Source organism: Wolffia australiana, chromosome 1 (assembly GCF_029677425.1).
Source record: "Wolffia australiana isolate 7733 chromosome 1, ASM2967742v1".
In the NCBI taxonomy this organism is placed as follows: domain Eukaryota; kingdom Viridiplantae; phylum Streptophyta; class Magnoliopsida; order Alismatales; family Araceae; genus Wolffia; species Wolffia australiana.
In genome coordinates, this window is record NC_135835.1 from 10,328,284 (window position 1) to 10,354,775 (window position 26,492).

Consider the following 26,492-nt stretch of genomic DNA (forward strand, 5'->3'; position numbering starts at 1 on the left):
CTAGAAAGGAGAAAACTTCTAAACTAAAAAATATAATGAATTCTTTTTGTCTCATTCAATAGGTTTTTCTAGGCAAATCGAAATATGATCAAGAAGTGCTGAAGCTTCTAGTTAAGGCTTCATCTATTTCCCATTAACTATGAAATTCCAACGTATTTTGGGGTTCATAATCATCACAGATCCACTTCCATCCACTTTAGTTACAGTGAAAGATCTATCTCCATTTTGATTTCAACATACCTGAAAATAATTTAAACCTAGAACTATAAAGCAAAATCTTTTGATTTTACTTACAATTTCTTCATCCTAAATGCTATTCCAGGACTTAAAATTAGGATACAATTATGTCATTGCAAATTTGAATTGAATCAATAAAATTTATAAACACCTTCACTCATGAATAATTTGACTAGTTAGCGATGAGCAAACGTTGTCTCCACAGGGAGCAAATCTTAGGGAGATAGCTTTCTCTATCAGATGAATTTAAGATGATGATAAGGGATACATATAGCATTAGAGGTAGCGGCAGAATGAAGGTAGCTATCATAGATAGGGATAACACCTATTTAATAAGAATAATACAAGTATCACATGAGTCTTATTTTTCCTTGATATTTACATCCAAGCTTGTGAGAGATGCTGGGTCTCATGTTTTTTATTCCAAATATAATGTTTTAATGACGCATGAAAGTTTTCAATTGGGGGGGGGGGGCGCATTTCAGTCCAAGCTGTTTGGTGAAGAGGCCGCAGCTACACATGAGAGATGAAAGGTTTGACCTTTGAAGTTACCTCTCTTATCTCTTCACCTGAACCCAGTACGACACTTGCAGTTCCACAAACCCACCAGATCTATCTTGGACGGTTCCTTGGAATCAACCCGGGTTCAGAGAAAGCATGAAGCTTTCACTCCATTAACGGCGGAATAATCCACCGCTGACTGGGTGGTCGTCGTTTTCTCAGGGAAGATCGTAGCAAGCTCAGTTAATCTCTTCTCTCTCGGTGGGGATCGGCGACGGCTTGTCCTCTTCACAGAACTGGACCCGCTCTTCAATCAGCGCCATCAATGGTAGAGATTTCTTAACCCGGCTTGTCCCCACAGAGAAAAAAGATTGATAAAACCCGCAGAAGAGGATCGATCGGCCGCCGCGGAGATGGGGAGACGCGAGGCGGCGATCTGCTGCTCCGCCGTCTTCCTGGCGGCGATCTGGGTCGTTGCGGCGGCGGAGTCCGATCAGGGTCGGGATCGGATCGCCGCGCTGCCCGGGCAGCCGTCCGCCGTCGGATTCGATCAGTACTCCGGCTACGTGGCGGTTGACGACAAGGCCGGCCGCGCGCTCTTCTACTGGCTGGTGGAGTCGCCGGCGAGCGCGACGGCGCCGCTGGTCCTCTGGCTCAACGGCGGGCCTGGCTGCTCCTCCATCGCCTACGGCGCCTCGGAGGAGATCGGACCCTTTCGGATCCGATCCGACGGCCTCGGCCTCTTCCTCAACCCCTTCGCCTGGAACCGCGGTTAGCCCCCCATCTCTCTCTCAAAAAACACGGTGCTGGGTACGGCCATTCTCAAAGGGAACGGCAGTCGTCATCCGTCAGGTCACACGTCATGGTGACAGCAACATGACGGATGACGTGATGGTGACGGTGATGATTTTAGGGGCTTGTGATGGGGTCGGTTACGAATGATGAACTGGGCGTGAGACGTGACGGTGATGGAGGGCCTAGGAGGAGTGACGTGATGGAACGGCCGTCATGGATGACAACGGCCTTGATGGATTTCTAAAAATGACCTAAAAAAGCTTTAAAATCGTTAGATTTAAGCTTTTAGAGGGCTGAGATTTCGTAAGCTCGATTTCTTAACATTTCACAGAAAAGTCCCTGCATGGATTCGCATGCCAGAGGTTGCCGACCAAAGACAAATGGAGACATGCCCCTCTAATTCTCTCTCCTCCTCATGGTTGTTTCTCCCGTCACACGTGACGGTGACACCGCCCGCTGATGGGGACATGACGAGGATGCCGCAAACCATGACGGTGATGTGGACGTGCTGGATTTTTTCAAAATCCTCGGACGTGTGATGACGGGACGGTGATGTGATGAAACTTTCGTCATGTCACCGTCCGTCACGTCTGGGGCATCACGTCCCAGATGTGACGTTCCCTAACTGCCAACCAGAGGGTCATGCCTAGTCTCATGTCAGATGGCATGAACTCATGAGAAGGATGAGGATTTCATGGGACATGGCAAGAAACACGATGCTAGGTAACCCACATATGAGGGGGGGTTACTGCCTCATTACACGCCAAATGGTGTGGACTGGATGGGACGGTGATTTCATCTTCGTGGCCGTCACAGACCATGGCAAGAAAAACAGTGCTGGGGACAACCGACTAGAGGATTATGCTCGTAGACAGATGAATGACATAGTCTCAAGCCTCGTCACATGACAGATGGCATGGACGGGATGGGAAACAGATTTTACCTTCGTTGTCATCATTGTCCATGGCAAGAAACACGGTGTCTGGTACGACCAACCAGAGGTTCATGCTGATCAACCCATGACTGATGTAGGGATCATGCCTCGTCGCACATCCAATGGAATGGACTGACCAGAGATTGGTGCTAATGGGCCCATGACCGATGGAGGTCCCTCTTCATCACAAATCTTCGTCGCCCATGATTTTGTCTACGTCGTTCGCACGGCCCATGGCAAGAAACACGGTGCCGGATATGACCAACCAGAGGTTCAAACCTCGTGACACGACAAATGCCATGGACAAGACAGCAATGTAGTACTTGTTGTCGTGAGGGCCATAGCAAAAAACACGGTGCCGGGTACGATCATCTTCATCGTGAATTGTTGCAGAGGCGAACTTGCTGTTCGTGGAGTACCCGGCCGGGGTGGGCTTCTCCTACTCGAACACCTCCTCCGACCTGTACACCGCCGGAGACCAGCGCACAGCCGCCGACGGGTACCAATTCCTTCTCCGCTGGTTCGAGAGATTCCCGCAGTTCAAGCGCCGCGACTTCTTCATCGCCGGCGAGAGCTACGCCGGTGAGCGACCTCACAAACCCTAGCCAGAATTCGAAGAACTCGATCTGATGCCTGATCTGCTGCGTCGAATTCAGGGCACTACGTTCCGCAGCTGTCGCAATTGATCTACAGGGCGAACAAAGGGGTGAAGGATCCGAGCATCAATTTGAAGGGATTCATGGTGATTGCCGAAACCCTAGACATGGCCGAGCTCCGGCGGCGCCACTGACGGAGGGAATTCGCAGGTGGGGAACGCGGTGACGGACGATTTCCACGATTATGTGGGGACATTCGAGTACTGGTGGACTCACGGGCTGATTTCGGACAGCACTTATCACAATCTACGCATCGCCTGCACCTTCGAGTCGTCTGAGCATCCGTCAGAGGCCTGCCTCCGCCTTCTGGATCTTGCCGCTGCCGAGCAGGGGAACATCGATCCTTACAGCATCTTCACGCCTCCCTGCAACGTCACTGCAACTTTCAGGCGCCGATCCAGAGGCCACTACGTACAATCCGCACTCCCTTCTTCTTCCTCTAGTTTCTTCAGATCTTCTTCTCGTAGTTTTCTATATTAATCTAGTATTATAATATTATTACTGTTCTAGTTTCTCCTGGCTTCTTCTTCTACTTATGTCTTCTACCATCTTCCATTGTTCTTCTTCAGGGCTTGTCTTCTCATCTAATCTTCTAGTTCTTCTATCTTCTAATGTTATTGTTCAACTTTTTTTCACGTCTGCTTCGTCTTATGCTAACAAATTTTTTCCCAGCATCTTGAGATCTTGTTGTTTTCTGTAATTTTCTAGTTTCTCCTGGCTTCTTCTTCTACTAATTTCTCCTAGCATCTTCTAATGTTCTTCTTCTGGCGTTTTGTTTTCTTCCAACTTAATCTAGGTTCTTCTCATCTAATCTTCTTCTAGTTCTTGATTTTTCTGATATTATTCTTCAACTTTCATCTAGCTTCTTCTCATCTTCGTCATCTAACCTCTGCTACTTTCATCTAATTTTTCTAATATTATTCTTCTTCATTTAATCTCATCCTTCATTTGATATGATAGTATTATATATTTAATCTTTGACTTTTACTTTTCCTCTTCTTTTGATATTTTTCTTTTATCCTTTTCTTGTTCATCTCCTCCTCCTTATTCTACTCTTTTTATTCCTCTAGTTCTTCTAGCTTCTTCAATTATTATTCTTCTACTTTCAGCTAGCTCCTAATCTGCTTCATCCAACCTCTTATACTTTCATCTAGCTTCTTCTAACCTGCTTCATCCAACCTCTTCTACTTTCATCTAGCTTTTCTAATCTTCTTCATTCCCGTCCTCTACTACTTTTTTCCTTTTAATCTTCTTCTTCTTGCTGCCACTAATGGAGTGGTGGGTTTCAGCCATGGATGTATAGAGCCTATGATCCTTGCACAGAGAGATACGCTACAGCTTACTACAACAGGCCAGAAGTGCAGGAAGCCCTCCACGCCAACGTCACGGGCTTGCGATATAAGTGGGAGACTTGCAGGTCTGCATTTCTTCTCGCTATAATAGAACCTTCGTGCTCTCTTATGCTGTGAAAGGGTTCCAAATCCTTCTTCCTCTGCTGCACAGCGATACACTCGGAAATTATTGGACAGACTCACCACGATCAATGCTACCCATTTACCAGGAGCTCATCATGGCTGGGCTAAGAATTTGGGTTTTCAGGTCCCAATAGCTTCTTAATTTCTTCGTAAACCCAAAACCCTAAACCCTGAACCCAAAACTCTTGGCAGTGGGGATACAGACTCAGTGGTGCCAGTGACAGCCACCAGATACTCAATTGATGCTCTCAAGCTTCCAAGTCTGGTGGACTGGTACCCTTGGTACAATAAGGGCAAGGTGGGTGCTCTCCTTCCACAGTTAATCCTTATTATTTTGCAGGGGACTGTGCCGCTGTCTTCATTTCCATGGTTCCCATGTTGCTGCAGGTGAGAGGATGGAGTCAGGTGTACAAAGGCTTAACTTTTGTGACGATCACCGGAGCCGGACACGAGGTACCTCTCCACCGCCCGGAAGAAGCTTTGATACTCTTCATGCATTTCTTGAAGGGCTCGCAAATGCCTCGCCAGTCCTGACGCATTCCCTCTCTCCAATAAGGAGCATAAGATCATGGGCATTCATATTTTTCTGTATTGATCATGAAGCCTGGATCCCTTCTTCCGGGCAAATGTAATTACTGAATGAATATGATTTATTCTGGGCAATTTACGTGATAAGAAGTATTATCTCCCCACGATCCTTTGAACTTTGATAGATAATTGACAAGGATTGAAGGAATGAAGGGATGAGTTCTTTGTTATCTGACGTCTGAAAATTGGCAAGAAGCTGCAAATCTACATCTATTAGTAATAACTGAACTAATATGATTTATTCTGTGAAATTTTGTGACGAGAAGTGTGATTTGTCCGCTATCCGTAGAATTTTGGAAGATAATTGGCAAGGATTGATAGGATGAGTTATTTGTTTCCTGACATCTGAAAATTGGCAAGAAGCTGCAAATCTAAATACTGAATGAATGTGATATACTCTAGGGGTTTTAAGTATGAAAAGTATTCTGAAAATCAGAAAGCTGGCAAGGTTTCAAGGATTTTCGGGCTCATCTGAGGAGATGGGGTACAGATCAAAGGTGGGTGTCAAGAACCAGCCAATGGGGCGGCCTTCTTGGCGGCCTCCAGTTGTTGAAGCTCTGTCAGCCTCTGAGCCCATGCCTTTTCCCTGGCGACGGCAGCCATCTTCCTCTCTATCTTCTCCATCCTCTTCTTCTTCTTGGACTCTGCATACTGCTCCTGACGTTTCTTCTTCTCCGACTATGTGCAAACATACGCCGTCCATTAAAATATTCCCCATGATATTGTATCCAGATACATTGAAAGAGAGAGAGAAAGTAGAGTGTGTGAGAGATAATGCGAGAGGGGCATGAGAGAATGAGCGAGAGGTCCATAGATTGACAAAGATAGATGTTGGAGAGATCGTTAGAGATTGGTAAATATTGAGAGAGAGAGAGAGATTGGGGGAATTACCTTTTTAAAAAAGGAAGAGATAGCAAGATACTGAGAGAGAAATTGTAAATTGAAAGGAGAGAGATTGGGAGTGACTGAGAGAGTGAGATTGAGAGAGGGAGAGAGAGATTTCGACAGATTCTGAGAGATTGGGAACAATTGACAGAGATTAAAATTGAGAGAGCTAGGAAACGATTGAGACGGACATTGAGATATATTGATTGAGAGGTAGAGACGCAGAGATTGAGCGAGAGAGAGACTCACCAGTATAAACGTCTTGACCTTTAGGACGCGCTTCCTGGCCTTCCTCCCTCTGGCCGTTTTACTACCTTCGTTGGGCTGGCTGCTGGGCGCCGGCTCTCCGGCGGGATGCTGAACCCAAGCATACGGACCTGATCAACGGCCAAGAACAAGCGAATCAAAGAGATCTCCCACACTTCCCAAATTCGACAACAAGCCAACGAAAACCAAACAAACGAATGCCAGACGAGACACCACGATTCGAACAAACAACCGATCTCGAAGAACACAGTCAGATCACTATAAACCCTAGAATCACCTGGAGGGCGGAGACTGGCACGCTTCCTACGAGGCCCGAGGCTCGGCCTCCTCTTTGGAAATCGAGTATCCGTCAAGCTAGTGAAGAAGCCGCGCCCGCCAGCCACCGCCGGCGGCACCCGCGCGAGATCCGACGGCCGCCATTCCCCTGCCGCCCGCGCCACCCGCCGCCCGATCAACCCCAGCGACCGCACCACCCCACCAAACCCCATCCCCCACCCCCAAAAAAGAACAACTTTCAACAACGGAGGATCGATCGAAACTAATTAATACATACAATCCCGGGGTTTCACCGGCCAACGCCAGACCTCCACGTTTCCTCCTCTCTAGACAGAGAGACCTGCTTAACGGATCCCGCCAGGTCGGGCAACCCGCACGCCGCATTCGGATTCTCCGGCGACCGGGGGCGGGTCAACACTTGACCGAAGAGCTTGACGTCGCCGGTCCGCACCGGCGACGCCGCGGTCTGACACGTCGCCGACGCCGTCTCCTCTGAGAGAGAAGCCCGACCGAGGACACCGTCCAAGGCAAGCGACTTCCTCGCCTTGCTGAAGAAAACCCGGCACTGCTCTGCGGACCTCGACCCCACGCAGCGCGACACTTGGACAAAATCTCGGCCGTTGGATGCCAAGGCCGCCACGAACAGAGACTTCTCCTCATCCGTCCAATCGCCGGAGCAGAAGACGTCGTTGCCGTCGTCCAAGGAGCTGTCTTCCACAGTCTCCGACACCTCCGACGGCAGCCTCCGCTCCACTGCCATGATCCTGACGAGCACGTCGGCGGCGCAAGTCTCCTCTTCTTCGGCCCACGCGTGACGCGGACGCTGAGACATTGACTGAGAGAGGCCGTTGACTTCACGCTTCCACTTCTTGCTGCTGGTCGTCGTGGTCGTCGCCACTGACGTTGTCGTCACGAGGAAGCCGCGGGTGGCGGCAGAAGGCTTCCTCAGGCCCAGGCTCTTCCTGACCTTGGCGAAATCTTCGGATTTGTGGTGCTTGTAGTAGAATTCGACGCAGTCGGCGGTGGTCTTGTGGTCAAGGAAAGTGCGTATCTTGGAGAAGTCTTTACCGTACAGAGCCAGCATCTCGATGAAGATCTTGCGTTCTTCCGGTGTCCATGGATTGGTCAGAGACCTCTCCTTCTCCACAAACGCCGGATCCTCCACCAACCCGTTGTTTGTGATGAATCTAGAACGCGCCCGCTCTCCCTCGTCTATAATCATCGCCGGCATCCTCAGATAGTTTCGGTGAATCCTGGCCTGCGAATCGGCCAACAGCTTCCCGGCGAACTCCATAATCTCCGGCGCTGGCGAACCCCCTGCCATAACAGTTCAAATATTAAAAAAAAGAACAATATAGTTGACGATTTATTTCGACAGGAAAATCTCCGGCGTAACTTACCAACGGGATGATCCCGCGCGCGAAGAAGGGAACGGCATTTCTGCACGACATGCTGGGATGATCGACCGAGTTCAATCTTCCGATGCGCTTTGGGTCTTTGTTTCTTGAAATGGGTCGATTGCAGATCCTCCTTCCATAGATGCAGAAGGGCCTTGTACTTGAGAGCAAGGACCTTCTCTTTAATCTTCATATTACACTTGCGGACGCCGATCTTCTTCTTGATGAGCAGCTCTCTGTCTTGGTCTGAAAAGTTATCGTGCGACACTGATGTCTGCCACGCAGATGGATCGCCTGAATATCTGACATCCAGAGCAGCTTTCTTCGCCTGTTCTTGATTAGAAGTTATGATGGACGTAGTTAAGCTCTGAAATTCTTTTGCATAATCAACTGCAGGAACCGTAGATTCCGACTTCCCAAGATCAACGTCATCGCCCTTTTCCAAAGCGGTCAGGGAAACTGTGAGCTCTGCATCTTGCATGGCAGAACGGCTTCTGCCAAGGACTTCAACAGACGTGTTTGGATTGGAAGGTACTTTCTCCATAGGAATCGATTCTCGAAAATTAGATTCTGCAGGCGAGGCCGCAACCGAGGAGCCGTTAACTTTTGGGCTTGCAACAATTTGCTCGTCTAAAGATTGTGAAAGACCAGCAGAAAACTGTGTAGATTCTCGACCAGTGTCATTTTCAATATTTTCCGGCTGCTTCAACGTCGATAGGACCTGACCGTCGATAATATCGCTCTTCAACTTCTTCAACTCATTCTCGAAGGAGTCAATGTCCGACTCGGTTTTCTCAATTTGCTTCAAGACTTGGTCTTTCACTGAGAGCAATTTTCGCATGGCGGCTGGCCTCAGACAAGCGGAGTCGCCATCACAAATCTCCTCCGGGAGCAGCGAGCAAGGAAATAAAGAAAATGAGCTGTTGGAAGAATATAGCTCCAGGCATTCGGGGATGATGGAAAGTTCCTCCAGGAGAAGTCGAAATTCATCACCAGAAACCATTACAACATACTTTGCGGCATCATTATTCGCCACCTCTGAAAACATTTTTTCATCACCACCTGCCATTACAACCAATTTGATGAGATGCGATCGAAAAGTCAAACGAAAGCTGAAACATCATAGTCGCCATTAGCTCATAGAGTATTGAAATGTGGTACAGAAGCGAAGCGGACTGAAGATTATTCATAATAAGAGACGGTGACGGGAAGAAAAGGTTCGAAAACAGCACCAACTAGAGGGCAAAATTAATAATTATTTCAGGAGACAAAAAAGCGGGAATGCAATGGCATGCTTATGTAAAGGCTGAGAAAAGTCTGATGATTTTCGTTAACGATCCTGCAAATTCCGATGGAGAATTCACTACACAAACTTAAACACGGTTAAAAAGATCAAGACATTAATCAGAAGATATATAGATTAAAAGTCATGGTCGTAAGGAAAGTTGTCGAAAAGAAGATGCAATGGTATGGCAAAGTATATCTTAAGATTATTCGAACTTTTTGAAATGATTGTGGACGTTTCAGGTCTGCACATAACACGCACAATCACAACGATTACAGGGTGGATATCTGTATTTAGATACTGAATTTATCGGCGTGTTTAGCCAAAAAGTAAGACGGATAAATATTCCACGGGTATTTAAAACTTATCACAGTTGTAATCAGTTGAGAAAATATTCCCGTGGAAGTTCATCGTAGAGCACGTCCAACTTAAATAAAGACGGCGAAAAGCAGGATCATGATGAAGGGTGCCAAAGAACCGGCAAACGCATTCTTGTAATCCTGTGAATTTCAATGACGGGGGAATGAAATTTAAAAATCAATACTAATGTGGGAAATGGTGTAGAGCGATCAATAAATTACGGGGGAAAGAATCCGCCAAATAAGCTTCAGCTAACACCCAAATAACTGACAACTGTTAAAATGACATTACCCACAAACATTTCGTTAAAGTTTACGGCTGCCTAACCAACCTAAATTCAAAACATGACAGGCAATAAATTTCACAAAAAATATAGAGCTAATAAAAGCCAAAGCAACTTAAATATTGATCGTCTTTCACATCAATTTAAAAAATCCAAGGTTAGAAATGAAAATAAAGGGATCATATGGATAAGAAGCAGCAGCAAAATTACCAACCGTGTAATGAACTGCAAGTTAAAGACGCAGGAGTGGCAGGAGAGGTGCTTCCAAGACGGGCCAGAACCCTCGGACTCGCGTCATCACAATTAGAATTAAGCCCCACGCAAACTTCATCAGTTGCTTCAGTCTTGGCTCTCTCATACTTCGCCAGGCCCTGCCCCCACCCAAGTCTTTGTTTCTTCCTAGACATACCGTCCTCTGGTGACAGTGGTGACGAAACAGGAGAGTCGACAGGCGTATCCTTCCCCGGGGGTATTGCAACTTCCAATTTTTTCTCTTCAGACTCAGGTTTTGGGGTTTTAGAAGACGATGAGAAACTTCCGGATCGATTCCATTTCAAGGGTTTCCATGAAAGCGAACCTAATGAATGATCCATATCACGGTCTTGTCTCTGGCCAGTCCTCATGCCTCTATCAACATCATTATCACTGCCGGAAAGACCTTGAGACGAGGGATGAGCTAATGGATCAATCGCAGACGCCTGAGAAGCTACGGGTTCATGATTCTGCCTGGAAAGGTCACCAGAATCCCACGATGAGCGGCGGAAAAATCTATCAACTTCTCTATTGTTGTTACTTCTGTAACCCCCACCGCCGTATCTCCCTGCATGATAACTCCGAAATCCATTATCTTCCGACCTAGTGCATGGATCTTCGCCAGAAGGGACATGGTATCCGCTGCCGCTCCCGTTATTTCGATGGTTATCTGCAAGTGAATCACGAAAGATGAAAATCAACCCCGGATGGCATTTGAAATTAAAAAGAAAAGATGAGAAAGGAGAAGGAAAGGGAAATACTTGATTGCAAGCGGCGCATGGGCGGGGTTGCAACATCTCGAGAAGAGTGACATGATTCCCTCCACCGAGAGGCGGACGAGCTCCCGCCGCCTGCTAGGTCACCAGAATCCCATGTAGAGCGGCGGAAAAACCCACCCACTTCCATATTATTGTTGCTTCTGTAACCCCCACCGCCATATCTCCCCGACTGATAACCACGGAACCCGTTTTCTTCAGACCTAGTGCACGGATCCTCGCCAGAAGGGTCATGGTATCCGCTGCCGCTACCGTTATGCCGATGGTTATCTGCAAGAGAACCAAGAAGGAACAAAGGAGAGACGAAAAAATCAATCCGGGTGAAGCTGGAAACGAAAATAAAAGATGAGAAGGAAGAAGGAAAAGAGGAATACTTGACTGCAAGCGGCGCATAGACGGGGCCGCAACATCCCGAGAAGAGTGACATGCTTCCCTCCACCGAGAGGCGGAGGAGCTCCCGCCGCTCGCTAGGGCATCACTGAATGACGCCCCTCGGTCATGCTTCTTTTCCCTGAAGATCAAGTCCCTTCGATCCCAGGGCAGAGGCTCAGGAGGCATGAAATACGCCGCAGGGCATCACAAACCCTAATCAGACCGAAAAATAAATCTTAATCCCGCCCAATACCAGACGGGAGGGCACCACCGGCAATCTTCTTTCCTTTCTTCAGCGCAGAAAGATGCCCCGGATCCGAAGAAACTCCCAAGAAAATACGCCCAAGATCCAAGCCCAGGGTTACGTTCTCCGCGGTCCGTTCCAGAAAGAGGATAGGACTAATTACCCCACAACGCTCAGCGAGGATTGCGTTCAGGAACAGAGCGAACCGCAGTCGAAGGAAATCTTTCCAGTAATCGCTTCCGCCGCCGTTGCCTTCGCCGTCGAGGCCTTCAACCTTCCTCCGGTGCGCCGGGTGCTGCGAAACAGAAGGGCTTGGGACAAAGTGGAAATTTTGAGACGATAAAGAGGAGAGTGCACACAGCCTGGACTTGAATGCCTCAGGCCGCTTCAATCAACCGGATTTCAATCTCCCTTCGCGTCCGCGGAGAAATGATATTCTACTTCGTGCAGAATACATACATAACACGGACAAAATTTAACTCGGCATGATAACAAAATTAGGAATTGACTATCTCACCCCCAAACCTTCCATTTCCCGACGCCGCCCAGAACTTATAATCTCCTCCCTTTGCCATTTACCGCTTCGTCGTAAATTCGCAAGGAGTTCTGAGACCGATCGATAGCCCTTGAATGGATTTATCGGTTCGGATCCGAGCCCGCCTCCCCTTCTCTATCGCCTTCAATTTTGGCTCTGTGAGAAACTGAAAGAACTTGAGAAAAAAAAATCTCGGGCGCCAGAAAAGACGCGGGAGTTAAAGCCCGGAATACGACATCCGAGAGGAGGTTCACGGGATGGGACGGTACCTGATCATGGCACACCGAGCAGCAAAGCTCGCCGCTGTATTCGATAAACACAATAGTTAACCTTCCTCCCAGACTAGTTCTTCATCCTCGTTCTCTTCAGCCACATCTGTAATAAAAGATTTTTCCATAAGAAGAGCAAAGTGGAGATTTTTTGTTGGTGAGGCTAACTAAAGGATGAACCTTCTTCAAATTCAAGCTCCCCCCTCTTTGACTTCCCGCCGAGTTCTCGTTGAGCGGTCGTGGCGTTGACCTCTGCAACCTGCTCCATCTGCATTCTTGCGTAAGCCTCGTAAAATGCCTTGACGTACTCCTCCTGGAATGAAAAAAAAAATCAATGGTTACGATCAAGTATTTCAATGGCAACTCATGGCAAAACCTGCCGGGGCCGAATTCGCAGTTTAGCAGAACCAAATCAAAGAGCCTTTGTAATCGCAACGGAAGTCTTTGAGTATATCCGAATCAGAAGTAGTGCTAGTCATTGCATTGACCTGCACGCTCCTTGATATTTCCTTCGTCTCATCTCCTTCATTCTCAACGAGTGCCGAGCTGGTGCTCGCCTCAGCTTCTTCTCCATGGCTAACGCGCGTTTGCTGCTTTGCCATCCACGGAGGTGCAATTTTAGTTATAGTTGACTTCTTGACATCCACAACGTTGACTTCTTCACATTCGTCCGCCCCCAAAATTCTGACCTCAACCTGCACATTAGAGGCGACAGGTTTTCAATTATACGGCCACAGATAGAATATTCTTCCATCAAAAGTCAAACATAACTTCACCTCTCCTACACAGGATGCCGGCGCGGCCCCAAACCCATGAACCTGCACGGACTTGGAAAAATCCTCCACACGCACGGCGCCTGTTGACGCCCGCCGAGCAGCGTTGACTCGGGCTTCCCATGATTGGAGGGTGCCGAAGTCAGGGACAGGTAAATCTTTCATTCTAGTGAGCTGTGCGGTCAACGGCTTAAGCTGGTCCTATACTCAACAGCGCAAAAATAGAATGCTCAGATAACATGCCTGAAACGAGTTTATAAAAAAGATGAAGAAAAATATAAACTTACATCCATTTTCTGGAGCATTTCTCTCAATCTGTCATTACGTCTTTTCTGGAAGTTCTCATCCTGACCGCCGTCTTCTTCATCAATTATTTTCTCAATTTCAGCAATAAGTTCTCCATTGCAATGCTCGCAGTGGAACGAATCGTCCTCTGGGCTTATGAGTTGGAACGCATCAAAAGCAGAATATCTAAACACAGGAAAGGTCTGATAAGAAACAGTTCGCTAGATTTAAAATGTGAGATTTTGCAAAAGTATAGATTAATCTTAGTAATAAATAAAGAAAATAAGCGCACCTTCTACCACAGTTAGGACAGAGGTATCCTTGAATCTTGTTCCTGCCCTCCAATTCATCCTTCAGCTTTTTCTTCATACGCTGCAACCGGTATCTTATAACGTCGTAGATCTGAAAATTTTTAAGTACTGAAAATTTGGGAGAGACGCCAACTGAAAATTTTAGGTACTTCGCAAATGTTTTCATGGTTTGTGAGCCCAACGCTTTGAGCATCGGCACGAAGACAAACATTGTTGGAGGTTTGAAAAAAGAATGACGACAAGTAATAAGTGAGACACCTGGGCATAATCCAAGCAGCAATACGAATGTGTATGGATCTTCATCTTTCCATCACCCTCTTTAGCAGTTTCAGAATCGCCAACACTTTTTACAATCTGTAATAAAAAATTAAACAGTATTAAAATGATATCACAAGTTAGACATCTCACGACGAGAAATATAGATAAATAAATAATGATGGCCCAACGGAAGTTTTGAAATATCCAATGTTCACTCTATTTGTTTAGAACTTACTTTGCAAATATCCAAGACAAAAGGAATTTAAGAGATTCTATGAAGCCACCGAACGACGACAAACTCAAGAAAAGTTCTGAAGTTGAACAAGAAGCAACTCCACAGAAAGTAGAGTTCTCAACTTCCAGATAACTCTTACTTCTTTCCGATGGTATCTGTTGACGAGCTTCTCCTCTTCAAAGAACCGTAAAACACGACGAAGCTGCTTACTGTGCAATTTCAGAGACCTTGCCAATTCTTCCTCTCTTACCCACTGTCGCCTGATTTAGAAGAGAAAAACGAAATTGAATAAAAAAAAAATACCCTTCCTGTTTCACTTCAGTTATTGTCGTTTAAAGTTCCATGGGAGATTTAAAAGGAAGAGATTGTTCAATACAACAATACTACGGCGAACCGAGAGAACCACGGAGAAATTAATGAGCCACACATACTTCAACATGGCAGGAACACAAATAAATTTCTATGTCAAACATTAAAATTTTCGTCAAAACCACGAGACTCTGTACGTTACAATGTCTAGAGTAATCATTTATCTGGCAGAGAAATATCTGGAAGATGTTAAGTCCAAAGCTCGCTAGCTCATGGCGACTGCCATTCCAAGACTCAAGTCTGCCAGATGTTACAGGGCTGACAATGAAATTCCAAGCCTTCACATCCAGCTTGGCACGAAAATGTCACATCGCCAAATCGTTCGATTACTACTGAATCCAAGTATCGTGCACATCTAAATTAAATTTTACAAGTTTCCGCAAATTTTTCACTCAAACGGATGCAACAGAGGTAGGAAGAGATAAACTCAGGACTCTCCCATCTCGTTTCAAATTTCCTATACGGTTAGTCAATAGAGAGTACGCATAAGAGGAAAAGATTGCAACATACCTCGTCAGGGCGTCAAGGACGACGACGCCCAAACCTCTGTTGTCGCCACTGCCTGTCTTGGAACGGCCATCTCTGAAAAAGGTTAAGTCGTCATAAAATGCACGAGCCACCAGCATCACCAACCTGTACAGAACAAAGAACGCGGTTCAACAAAACTCCAAATCGAAATGCAGTTCACAGAAAGATCTCCCGAAGATGAATCACTGCGTAAACGAACGCCAAAAACAGTGATCTGAGCGATCAAAGTAGAGATCAAATACCTCTTGAAAGGTTCAGTCATGTCGCATCGAATCGAGAAATATCCGAGACCGCCTTTTAGAAGAAGACTCGCGACTAGAATCTGGAAACAATCGCTCTCTGCCAGATCTGTTCTTCAACATTCTCATCCGATCAGTCGCGGCAACCGCCTGCTCTCGTCTGCGTGGCGCTCTCCGATGGCGAGACGTTGAGAACTGACCAGACGCCAAAGCCGCTAAGAAAATCGAATTTATACTCGCCAAAGCGGGCCGAGCCCGCTAAAAATAAGAAAAACTCGAATTATATCCGACTTATAAAAATTAAAATATTTATATTTAGATTGTTAGATTAGCTCGACTTTCCAATCCGGACGAGAAATACTAAATTAACTGCTGAAACTATTTTTCCTCGGCGCATTTAAAGCAAGTCATCAAAATTATTAATTGCGGGAATGTTTAAATTATGCGGATCGTCGTTGTCGAAGAGAAGTTCGAACTTATCTTTACCGCTCGCTTTAAAAATTGCTTGCGATCGTCGAGCTTGAGCTCGAGCATCGAGCGACCAATGGCGAAGGGAAGTTCGCAATCGCAGGCATCTTCATCGGCGCAGCCGTCTCGGCCGGGCAAGATCGGGCCGAGAGGAACGCCCGCCGCTTCTGCGGGGATGAGGAGAAGGAAAACCGCCGGAGGTGGCGGATCGGAAGGGGGCTTCGCCGGCAGCGGCAGTGGCAATATGCTCAGATTCTACACGGACGAAGCGCCAGGTCTGAAGATGTCGCCGACTGCAGTTCTGACGATGAGCCTGCTTTTCATCACGTTCGTTACGTGTCTCCATGTTTTCGGCAAACTTTACCTCTACCAATCCGCCCCAAGCGCTGGCTCTTGATCGATCCTACGGTAATCTGGCTTTCTGATTATGTTATTTATCATTATTTTGTCATCGTTTAGTTTTCTTGTTTGATAAGTTATGTAAAAGGAGATTCGGGATTCCGGTTTTGCGGGTTTTGATTATCCGATCGATGTTCTTTGCCTGGGACATCCTCTTTGTTCTAGTGTTCTAGATCCTTGAGTTCTCTCGAGATTCTTACTGATTCTTAAGTATTTGCTTTTTTTTTCCGTTTGGTGGTCGAGTTATTGATGATTATGTGCAGGATTTTGAGATGTCGTATTTAGGTGTCCCTCAAACACGAATGAAATGAGTTTCGTTGAAAACGGTTTTCTTTCGCTCTTGAATAAAATCAACTGGACTTTTGGGCAGTTCTATGCTGTTTTCCGTTCTAATTGATGAAGAGTTTACGGCATCTGATAGATGAAACTTTTGAAACTCAACAAGTGATGGTCTGTCCTTCGTTGGTAAATGTGATTGCTATGTTTTTGTGCACTCTTAGCTTGCCAATTATTTATTAAGAAGATCGGTAATGGTTAATCTAGCAATGTTTTTAAGATTTATGGAGTTAAAACTGTGATGCATCCATCTCTAATTTCATATTGATCGAGTAATTGGTACTTGGTATTTTTGCGTGATCACATTGAAACAGTTCATGAAAATGGTTGATAGCTGATATTTTGTCCCAAAGAATCTGAATTGATCGATTAAACTTTTTTTCAATTGAAGGGAACTCCGAAGTAAGTATGTTGTGGTGTCGACAGAACTTCGCCAGGGAGTAAAAGGTTGGGAACAAAGATAGACTGCACCATGTGTTAATATACCGCTTCTCGTGTAAAAGTTGAGGGCAAAGTTTTCATTTTTTTTCTGAATTGTAGTGTTTGCTGCGTAACTAATACTTCCTTGTACATGAATTATGTAGATGAGCTATGTCTTAATCAGAGGTCATGATACAAACCTTGACTTACATCAAGGTTATATAGATCAGGGACGAATTCCCGGACGAAAATTCGTCCAGGGGACGGCCGGATGGGACGGCTTTTGTCCTGTGGGACAAAAAAACCATCCGTCCGGAAGTCCCGGACGGTGGAAGGACGAATGCTGGATGATTAAGTAATTAAATTCCTTGATTAAATTCCCAAAAAATTATATGAATTTCCAAGAAAATGTGGAAATTTCAATATTTAATCCCTCATTAGTTAGGAATAAAATTTGTTTTTATACATGCCGTTATCATCTTATTATATTAATTAATTGCAGTAAATGAGTACTTTAGCAGATAATAGGGTTAAGTAAGATTTTCATATCCCATCTATCCTTTGATTAATTTCCCAAAAATGGAATAAAATTATAGAGAGTTGTAGAAATTTAATTATTTAATCCCTGGCATTATAAAATTATTTTTATTACAATGTTATCTTTTTGCGAGTTAGTTATTGAAATCTTCGCAAAATTTAATTCCAAAAAATTCAATAGATTTTTACATAATAGAAAATTGCAGTTAACTGTCATTATTTAAATTCCAGATAAATGTAGAAATTTCATTATTTAATCCCCAGGTTTGTCAATTTCAGAAATAGTGTTTGAAGAAGCCGTTCCCATTTTACAAAGAGGGGTATTCCATGCTGAAATAAGTCACATGATATGCATAATTGAACAGATATTTTAAATACTCTTATCTCCATCTAAAATTGAAATGGCTAAATATGTTGTAATAGAAATTGTGGATATTCATTGGACTTAAAAGGAAAGCACACGAACGAAACTGTAAAAATTGTTTTTCAGATCAGGGCTAGATGTGGCATTCATCCATCACATGAAAGGTGAACGAGAAAATAGGCAGCATTTGTTCGGAATATGAGACAGAATAATGATGTCGAGTTCACGCAGTCGTCCATCCAGTTCGCTCAAAATCACCTTCACTGTGGTGTAGAATGGTGGTGTTTTAGGCAGTCCACACTGAAACCAGATCAATGACATATTTGCAGAAAGTAAAATTGGTAAAATTTTGCCATTTCCTAAAAATCATTGTATAAATGTAACGCTCCAAATTTGCAACTCTCCAATTGGTTTTTGTGGGAAAAAAACAAGAGCAACACATTGTGATGCAATACAATGAAGCTGAAGAATCTGAGAAGAGGTGAGCGCTTGAGCGTGAGATAATGAGAAAAAGAGAGATTGAGAGTTTAAGATAAACATAGATTGAGAAAACGAGCAGGTGACATATTGAGAAAGAATAGAGAGTCAAATAAGCATCGCTCGTTTGAAATAAGGATCGCTCATTTTAATCACAGAATATTTCAAATAAAGGATTCTCATAAAGAACAAATATTTGGTACAGTATCAGAAAATGCACACTGAGATTAGTAATGTGATATTTAATCAATTATTCGAGTGTCAGATCTCATAGAATTAGTTGAGTCATGCAAATAAGAGATAAAAAGTAGATTTAGTAGTAATGAGCATAGTAGAAAAAAATCATTCATAATATATGGTTCACAAGTCAAATGTTAGAGACTTCTGACTCAACAACAATAAGGAAACAAACTCAAAATGTTAATTCAGGATTATTTGTATTTTCAAACATGAAAGAAGAATTCAAATGTGATCAATGGGTAACAAAGATTGATTGATGCAAATTGCAACCGATGGAAAATGATTGACTAGCTTTTTTTTAAAATGTCTCATCCTATTTCTGAACGCAAAAGACAACCTAAAAAAAATCAATTCAGAAAAAGATAAAGGACAAAGATTGATTAAAGACAGAGAAATTAAAGAAGGGAGCCAAAGATTACAGAATGACTAAAGACAGAGACAGATCACAGAATGACTAAAGACAGAGACAGATCACAGAAAAGAGAGACGGAGATCAAACACAGGGATGGACTATAGAGGGGAAGGGAGGGAGAGTTTATGCAAAGAGATAGCTTATACAGATGAAGATGGAAAGGACAGTGCAAATGAAAAAATAGTGTAAAGATAGAGCAAGAAACAGAGTGAGAGAGTGTGGGTGAATGAAAACCGAGCGATAAAGATCAACGAAACAGAAATGCTGCACGGAGAGGGACAAATTCAAAGAAACTAAAGAAGGGAGCCAAAGATCATAGAATCCCCCAAGAATTCCGAAATAAGTGTCACTCAATCTCAAAAAAAGAAAAGAGGACATGATGATAATGATGATGCCAATGTAAAAAGGACAACATAGAACCCCAGTAATTTCACCAGATTTTTTTCAAAAAAAAACATGATTCCACAATCCCCCAAGAAATCGGAACTGGGTCACCCCATTCTTAAGAAAATAAACGAGGAGGCGATGTTGATAATGATGATTATGCAAGCCCTCGGCAACGTCCAAAAGCCAGAACTCCCTTTCTCATCATTTTTTATGATAAGAACCCCATTCGTTTGTATCAGATTTCTTTTAAGAGGAGGAAAAAGAGAGATGAAGTAAGACAGAATAAACAGAAAATAGAGAGATGGAGATCAAACACGGGGATGCACTATAGAGAGGAAGACAGGGAGAGTTTATGCAAAGAGATGGCTTATATAGATGAAGATGGAAAGAAAGACAGATCATATCAAAAAATAGAGTAAAGATAGAGCGAGAAACAGAGTGAGAGAACGTGGGTGACTGGACATCGAGTGATAAAAATCAATGAGAGGGAGACACTGCATGGAGAGGGAAAAATTCAAAGAAACTAAAAAAGGGAGACAAAGATCACAGAATGACTAAATAGAGCGAAAGGTTATCAAAAGAGATACTTAGCAAGAGAGAGATTGACGAAAGCGAGAGGGGGAAAGAAAGAAATAAAGAAATAACGAGTTAGAGAGCGGGAGATTGAAGTAAAAAATAATGTGGTAAAGGGCAAGAGATCGACGAAATAAACAGCGGGATAAAGAGCAAAAGATCCAAGACAGAAACAACATGACGCAGAGAAAGATATCAGAGATTGAGCGAAGAATGCACATACCTCAACGTCCAGGAAGTGAACTTCGACGATGCAAACGAGCGCCGAGGGCCACTGAGCTGGTTGCTCCAGGGAGGAGGTGGTCTTCTTCTTCCTTCAAAAATGAAATAATTAGGGTGCTTGGTTCTTTCAAAAGAAAATATATTGAAATAGTAACATATAACATTATTTTTTTCGTCCGGGATGAGGGATGGGACGGTTTTTAACCCGGACAGCACGAAAAACCATCCCGGAAGGGTTGGACGGGACAGTTTTTTAATCATCAGACAAAAAACAGTCCCGTTCTTCATCTTTAAACTATCTCTGGACGTCGGATGGGACAAAATTCATCCCTGTCCCGCCCATCATCCACGACCGGGACAATCCAGATATATAGATGTAATGTTATAACTTGTAATCATTGCATGCATTTATACTTGGTGGACATTGAATTTTGGGTGTGGGATTACGAATACATGTATAAAATTCTAGCCCTATTCATACTTGGTGGGAATTTTGCATAAAACCCTTAAATTTAACTATATGTGCTAACGTCCAAAACACCATTTTGCAAAACACTGTGTATTAATTCACTCATGGACCCTATCTATCATTGGTTACCTTGCACATACAACCCTTAATTTGCCTGACACTCTTTGGATGACTTTGGGTTTGGTTAATTGTAAAACCTAGTCGATCATTTGAGTTAATATTGATGGCTTCAAAAATCATTAGAGAACTTTTTTTTGATATTCCACTACCTTGATCAAGGACTTAATCATATATTATTCCTTGAGTTGCCTTCTACTATATAGAGGGCAGACAATCTCATCTTGACAACTCCATCTTCATAAACTTGTTGCTACACTCGATTTAAGTCTGTTTGGAATTCCATGTTGAAGAAATCATAGGTCACGGTAAAAGTACAATCACACGTTCTCAAGATGTTTATGGTGTCTTAGGTCTATGGTCCACTTACACAATCGTGACGTAAAGCAACTTGATCTAAAGTTTGGTATAATATAAATCAAGCCAATGAACTCTTTGTGCTAAAGAGCACCTACTATCTTTGTTTTATTTATTCTATATGATCAGTCATACTCATCGTATGAGTGGGATTAGATTGTCTTATCTATCCAACGAATTTGATGTCATTCTCAAGTATCCTTTGAATAAGAATATTTAGGAAAAATGCTTGAGGACTAGTGATCTTCAAATTATGATATTATCGCAATTCACAAAGTCAGATCACATATTTATGGATTTTAATTTTAAGCAATCTCACACATTATAATGAATATATTGTATAAATGAATGTCGAACGACACACGGAATGTGTATGCCACATATATTTCCATCAAAGAGTTCTTCAAGTTTCCATCCTTATTCTCCCTTATTTTCGGCCTCTCCTCCTAACACTATTGGAATGCCCAATTGATGTTGATGGTAATCATGTTATTTTTTCCCAAACATCATTTGGGAATAATGTTCAAAAGGCTCTATGTGCACATCATAGATTAGGGTTTCCTATTGGGTTTGATGCCCTAGTTCGGCCATGAAAAATACGTTCCATGGATGCAGAAGCGTGTCGATCAATTCACAATCGATCTCTAAAACAAAACATTGAAATTACCTTTTGGGGAACTTATCCCGCCCTTGACAGACTCACTCTAAGATCGTTCTGAAGCCGTTCACGCGTCTGGCCTCTAGAAGTATCCACGCGATCACTCGGCGATTGGATCTCCACCTCTTCCTCTTCAACTCTTATTGGAGACTCTCTCCTTGGTTGATGAAGAGAATTAAAAATGGGAGGGGCTCTCAAATCAGGCTTGCATGGCTGCTTAAACTGAGACCCCTTTCCCTCTTTATATTTCACTTAAGGTTTTTCTCAAAATCCTACAAAGTAAAATATATCCACCAATGCTCGTATGACCTTGTGCTTGTGACCCTCTAGGAACATGTATCATTGTAGTTAATAACTTTAGTAGCCCAATAATATTTATTGACCAACTTTATTAACTATATGAACATATAGATTAATTAAATAAGGGTCGACTTAACCCAATTGATAGGTTAAGTTTCCAGCCCGTGGGGTGCCAAGCTACACCCGTGCTCTAGAAGATACTTAGTAGTCTCAAACTCTCTCATGGAACCTTTACCATCATCGGTTACCATATATGTATAATCCATCATCCGTGGGGGACTCTTGAACGACTCAGGGTATGGTTTATCGTCAAACCCTAATCCATCATTCAATTAGTACTGATACATAACGGATATCATTGGAGAACGCCTTCTCCAATATCCTCACTACCTTGGCCAGGGATTTTTTCTGCATAGTCTTCATAGAGTCAATCTCCTCTTATACCTAGGGCGGATGATCCCATCTTGACCACTCAATTATCTCCGTAAGCTTCTTACTACATCTGATTTATAACTTATTTGAATCCCATGATTAGAGGCTCGTAAGCAATAGTCAAAATTTAATCGTCCACTCACGAGATGTCCTTGGTGTCTTAGGTCATTGGATCACTTATACAATCGTGACTTGAATCAACCGGATTGACGTTTAGGTATAATACCATTCAGGGATTCGTACGGATCAGTTTAGTGAACTCTTTCTCCAAAGAGCACCCACTATCTGTCCTTAGTGTTCCCACACTAATAGCCACAAGATCATTTATACTTATTGTATAAGTAGGATCAACTAGGGCTATTCTATCCGGATAATTCGATGTTTGCCTTGATTATCCATCGAATATGAATATTTAGAATACATGTTTAAAGACTAGTGATCATTGTATTATGATCTCATCATAATTCACGAAGTCATTGCACGTATTCATGGACTTCATTATAAACATCACACGGATTAATAATGAGCCCAAATATTTTATTTAATGAACTTAAATAAACATGGTACTGTGATCGGCTTGACAGCCACATAATATCCATCATATATATAGCAAAGTTCCAAATGCATAATCAATACCATTAGCAAATATTTTATGTTGGAGAAAAAATAACAATATTAGATGTGAGAAATTGTAATCACTATTTTTAAGAAATAACATGTATTTCAATCTCATCATAATTCTTAAAATCTATACTTAAGAAGGATATCGAAGTATCCACATAAAATATCACTATTTAGTCTTACTCATATGATGAGTATGGCTGGTCCTATAGCCATCAGTTTCAAGACTCTAAGAATATATAGTTTTTGCTCTTAAGTTGAAATAATTCACTAAATTGATCTATACAAATTCTTGAATGGTATTATACCAAAGATGTATTGCTGATAGAGAATTGTACTTTGACTATGACTTACGAGTCTCTAATCATGAGATTCTAAACAATATTAGTTTGGTCCTTTACGAATTTCACGAAGAAAATTGAATAATCAAGATGGGATCGTCCACCCTTGGTATAAGATGAGACAACTCAAGGAAGATGATGTGACAAAGGCATTGCGCAAGGCAATTAAATATCGAAGAAGCATTCTCCGTTGATTTCTAACCACATCTCTATTAAGTTGGATGACCGAGTAGGGTTTGATAGCTGATCATACCCTAAGTCATCCTAGGAGCATCAAGCGGATGAGAGACTATACATAAATGGTAATTGATGATTGATATGCAGAATTTTACAGTAATAAAATGGGTTATTTACTATCGTTGTTTCTAATCAACTTATACAATAATATTTATAATAAACTCTCTATATTTGGGGAAAAAGTGAAATTCGACCATAATCTAAAAATCTAAAAATGCAGAATGGATCCAAATCAATGTATAACTAAAGATTAAAAATCATATCTTAAATAAAAATCAAAATGCAATGCTAATTTCATTTCAAAAAAACTTCAAGGGCATATACATTTTTCCCATGCCATGGCGTTTTAGAATCTTTCAAGAGAAAGTTCAAAATACAAATTAGAAACTTACAATTTTCAATGATGAATTAGGATCGGTCGACTTCCAAAGCAACTCTTGTGTCCTTCCAAGCCAAATCCTCGGGGAGAGCTTCAAAAAGTGAATTGTGCCTTCTTCCTGGCCTCTATTTTAAAATCCAACCACCTGGATTATAGAGGGGGAAATGAAAAGCATGCGCTCAAAATTTCAGCTCAATCGGATGGCTAGATGTCAAGATATCGCCATTTTACTGGTGTTTAATCTCAATCGTTGGATTTTTATCTCTCTTCTAAAAAAATTACATTTTCTGATTGGCCGACACCTTTTCCTCATTTTCCCCATCCTTGATTCACGTTATGACACATCCTTATGCGCTTCCTTAGGTTGAAATCATCGTGAAATGATTGCTGCATTTGAATGGTTAAGAAAACGCCACGTCGTCCTCGTTCGCAATTTTTTCTAAATAAAATAATATGAAAGAGGTGAGCTTACCGCATTTTTTGATGCACGTTGAATTGATTACCGCTTGCATTTAATGCATGTGGCGAATTGATTCTGCATACGAGGAATCCTTAAATATGCGTGCAATCGATTTCCGCATGCATTTAATGCACAGGACTATCGATTCTATGTTTATTCAATGCCAAAAGTCTCCTTTAAATAAATGCATGTGGAGATCGATTCTCTCAGTGCATTTATTGCACAAAAAAACATAAAATGGAAACGACAAAACCCATCTTTTACTCTTCACCTACTCTTTGTACTTTTTTAGTGTACCATGATTCGCTCATTATGGCATTGCGATGCGCAATGCCATAAGGAGCTTATAATTGATTATTTTAGGCGCTTCCAATCATTCGCCTGAATTTTCGGGCGAATGACATGGACGCCACCTATTTACAGAAAAATTGTATTTTAAATATTAGATAAATCATAAAAGTATATTCTTTTAATGCAAAAACTATTTCTTGACTAAATAATGGTCAAAATATAATAAACAAATATGGAAAAATTCCAGAAAAATTAGGAAAACACTTACCAACCTTTAGCCAACTATTTTAGGTCCTGTAAAATAATATTTCTTCAATGAAAAAAGGTCAAATACCATGTAAACAAATACTAAAAATTAGAAACAATAATAAAATCAAGGTTTATGTCATTTATCTCCATCAATATATAATAGCTTGCGAATATGGCCATTAAAACACATAAATGTAATGTAATATTCGTCAATTAAACAGTATAATTTGCAAGTTATCAATATCATCTTTTATGAAGATAATATTTCAAACATTAAATGGGGATGATCTCTTTTTAGGTAAATTTTAAATAAATGATAAATCCTTAGAGATAGTAAGGGAATAAAATTGAGAAGAGGGAGCTAGGCGAGATGAGATAATATTAAGAGCATATATAGGTCTTCACTTCATTCGCCCTGACCCTCAAAAGAAGATCTAGAATAAAAAATGTGTTGAAATAAGAGAGTACTTAAGATAGTGTTTTGAATAGTAATGGTCAATAAATAGTGTGGGGATTTAGAGGAAAGTAAAGAATAGATAATCCAACTAATTTTTTTATTATTCTTTTATCTCATAATAGAACTTTCTTCTTGAATCAAGACAAGGGCTAGTACATTTTGCCATACCAAAGGCGATTTAGGAGAGCACAAATCAAGATTAATCAATATGGAAACTAAAAATCAAACAAAATACCAAGAGAAAATTTGATCTAAGGAGAGATCCCCTCTAACTATAGACTGTGATCGATCGTCCAAGAATGAAAAAAGAGAGAAAATTATGGACTTAAACCTAGGGTAGGGGGGCGAGATAATTCCACTTTTACCCTTAAGTATTCCTTAATTTTATTTAGTTTAAAGGCTCTTCTCATCGATCCATTCGTACGGATGGAAAGAAGATATATGAAGAAATAGCCCTAAAAAAAATTCAGCTCAATCTGATGGTTGGATCTTCAGATATTAAGGTTTGAATCTGGAGTAATCTAAATCGTTTGACCCTTTTGGCCTTTTCTCCACAAAATTTGCAAAAAAACTCCTCTACTTTTGTAAAATTTTATTAGGACGCTGCCCTAGAAATATTTTTATATATGCCTCCGCTCCTATAACAGTTGGAAAATTACAAAAAACCCCTTTATTCTTCCAAAACAAGTTAAAATACTAAAAATTTGAATAAAATAGGAGATTTACGCCTACAAAATAATTTATAGAAAATTCATAAATATCAGTAAAAATTAGGAAAATTCATGAGAATAAACTAAATACATATTTATTCATTTTTAGTATGATAAAATGCAATTATACTCACTTTAGTGTAAATAAATGCAACATGTATGAAAGTAATGTTGTATATTACATGTTATCAATG

At 42.2% G+C, this 26,492-nt stretch overlaps 4 protein-coding genes and 1 long non-coding RNA gene across 9 annotated transcripts; 2 read left to right on the plus strand and 3 right to left on the minus strand.

Moving 5' to 3' along the window:
- The first annotated feature begins 759 nt into the window (after positions 1–759).
- On the plus strand, positions 760–5,290 carry LOC144705917 (serine carboxypeptidase-like 27). The gene is made up of 8 exons (XM_078578787.1): positions 760–1,509; positions 2,861–3,049; positions 3,124–3,209; positions 3,274–3,534; positions 4,413–4,540; positions 4,627–4,722; positions 4,791–4,896; positions 4,986–5,290. The coding sequence occupies exons 1-8, from the start codon at positions 1,152–1,154 to the stop codon at positions 5,130–5,132; spliced, it is 1,371 nt and encodes a 456-aa protein (XP_078434913.1). The 5' UTR covers positions 760–1,151; the 3' UTR covers positions 5,133–5,290.
- A 301-nt stretch (positions 5,291–5,591) lies between these two features.
- On the minus strand, positions 5,592–6,841 carry LOC144705927 (protein translocase subunit). The gene is made up of 3 exons (XM_078578798.1): positions 6,616–6,841; positions 6,321–6,448; positions 5,592–5,864 (listed from the first exon to the last, which is right to left on the minus strand). Exons 1-3 carry the CDS (start codon positions 6,824–6,826, stop codon positions 5,691–5,693), a joined length of 513 nt encoding a protein of 170 aa, XP_078434924.1. The 5' UTR covers positions 6,827–6,841; the 3' UTR covers positions 5,592–5,690.
- Positions 6,842–6,850: 9 nt separating this feature from the next.
- LOC144705894 (Duplicated homeodomain-like superfamily protein) lies at positions 6,851–15,575 on the minus strand. Of its 5 annotated transcripts, none has more exons than XR_013582146.1 (12): positions 15,389–15,575; positions 15,129–15,251; positions 14,389–14,509; positions 14,015–14,110; positions 13,738–13,847; positions 13,448–13,631; positions 13,164–13,361; positions 12,876–13,082; positions 12,568–12,700; positions 12,388–12,493; positions 12,101–12,274; positions 11,524–11,878 (listed from the first exon to the last, which is right to left on the minus strand). XR_013582146.1 is itself a non-coding variant. In XM_078578754.1 (6 exons), exons 2-6 carry the CDS (start codon positions 11,523–11,525, stop codon positions 6,904–6,906), a joined length of 3,264 nt encoding a protein of 1,087 aa, XP_078434880.1. In that variant the 5' UTR covers positions 11,526–11,878; positions 12,101–12,260; the 3' UTR covers positions 6,851–6,903. The 5 variants fall into 5 exon arrangements, 3 of the variants coding, with proteins under 3 accessions (XP_078434880.1, XP_078434888.1, XP_078434895.1); XR_013582147.1 differs by having other exon boundaries at positions 12,101–12,284; XM_078578754.1 differs by lacking the exons at positions 12,388–12,493; positions 12,568–12,700; positions 12,876–13,082; ... (5 more) ...; positions 15,129–15,251; positions 15,389–15,575 and adding exons at positions 6,851–7,931; positions 8,015–9,073; positions 10,154–10,861; positions 10,953–11,237 and having other exon boundaries at positions 11,342–11,878; positions 12,101–12,260.
- A 272-nt stretch (positions 15,576–15,847) lies between these two features.
- Positions 15,848–17,160, plus strand: LOC144705938 (Preprotein translocase Sec, Sec61-beta subunit protein). The gene is made up of 2 exons (XM_078578808.1): positions 15,848–16,261; positions 16,980–17,160. Exon 1 carries the CDS (start codon positions 15,930–15,932, stop codon positions 16,248–16,250), a length of 321 nt encoding a protein of 106 aa, XP_078434934.1. The 5' UTR covers positions 15,848–15,929; the 3' UTR covers positions 16,251–16,261; positions 16,980–17,160.
- A 799-nt stretch (positions 17,161–17,959) lies between these two features.
- Positions 17,960–20,555, minus strand: LOC144705948 (uncharacterized). Its single transcript, XR_013582153.1, has 2 exons — positions 20,222–20,555; positions 17,960–18,209 (listed from the first exon to the last, which is right to left on the minus strand). It is a non-coding gene; the product is annotated as an uncharacterized LOC144705948 (long non-coding RNA).
- Between the last annotated feature and the right edge of the window lie 5,937 nt (positions 20,556–26,492).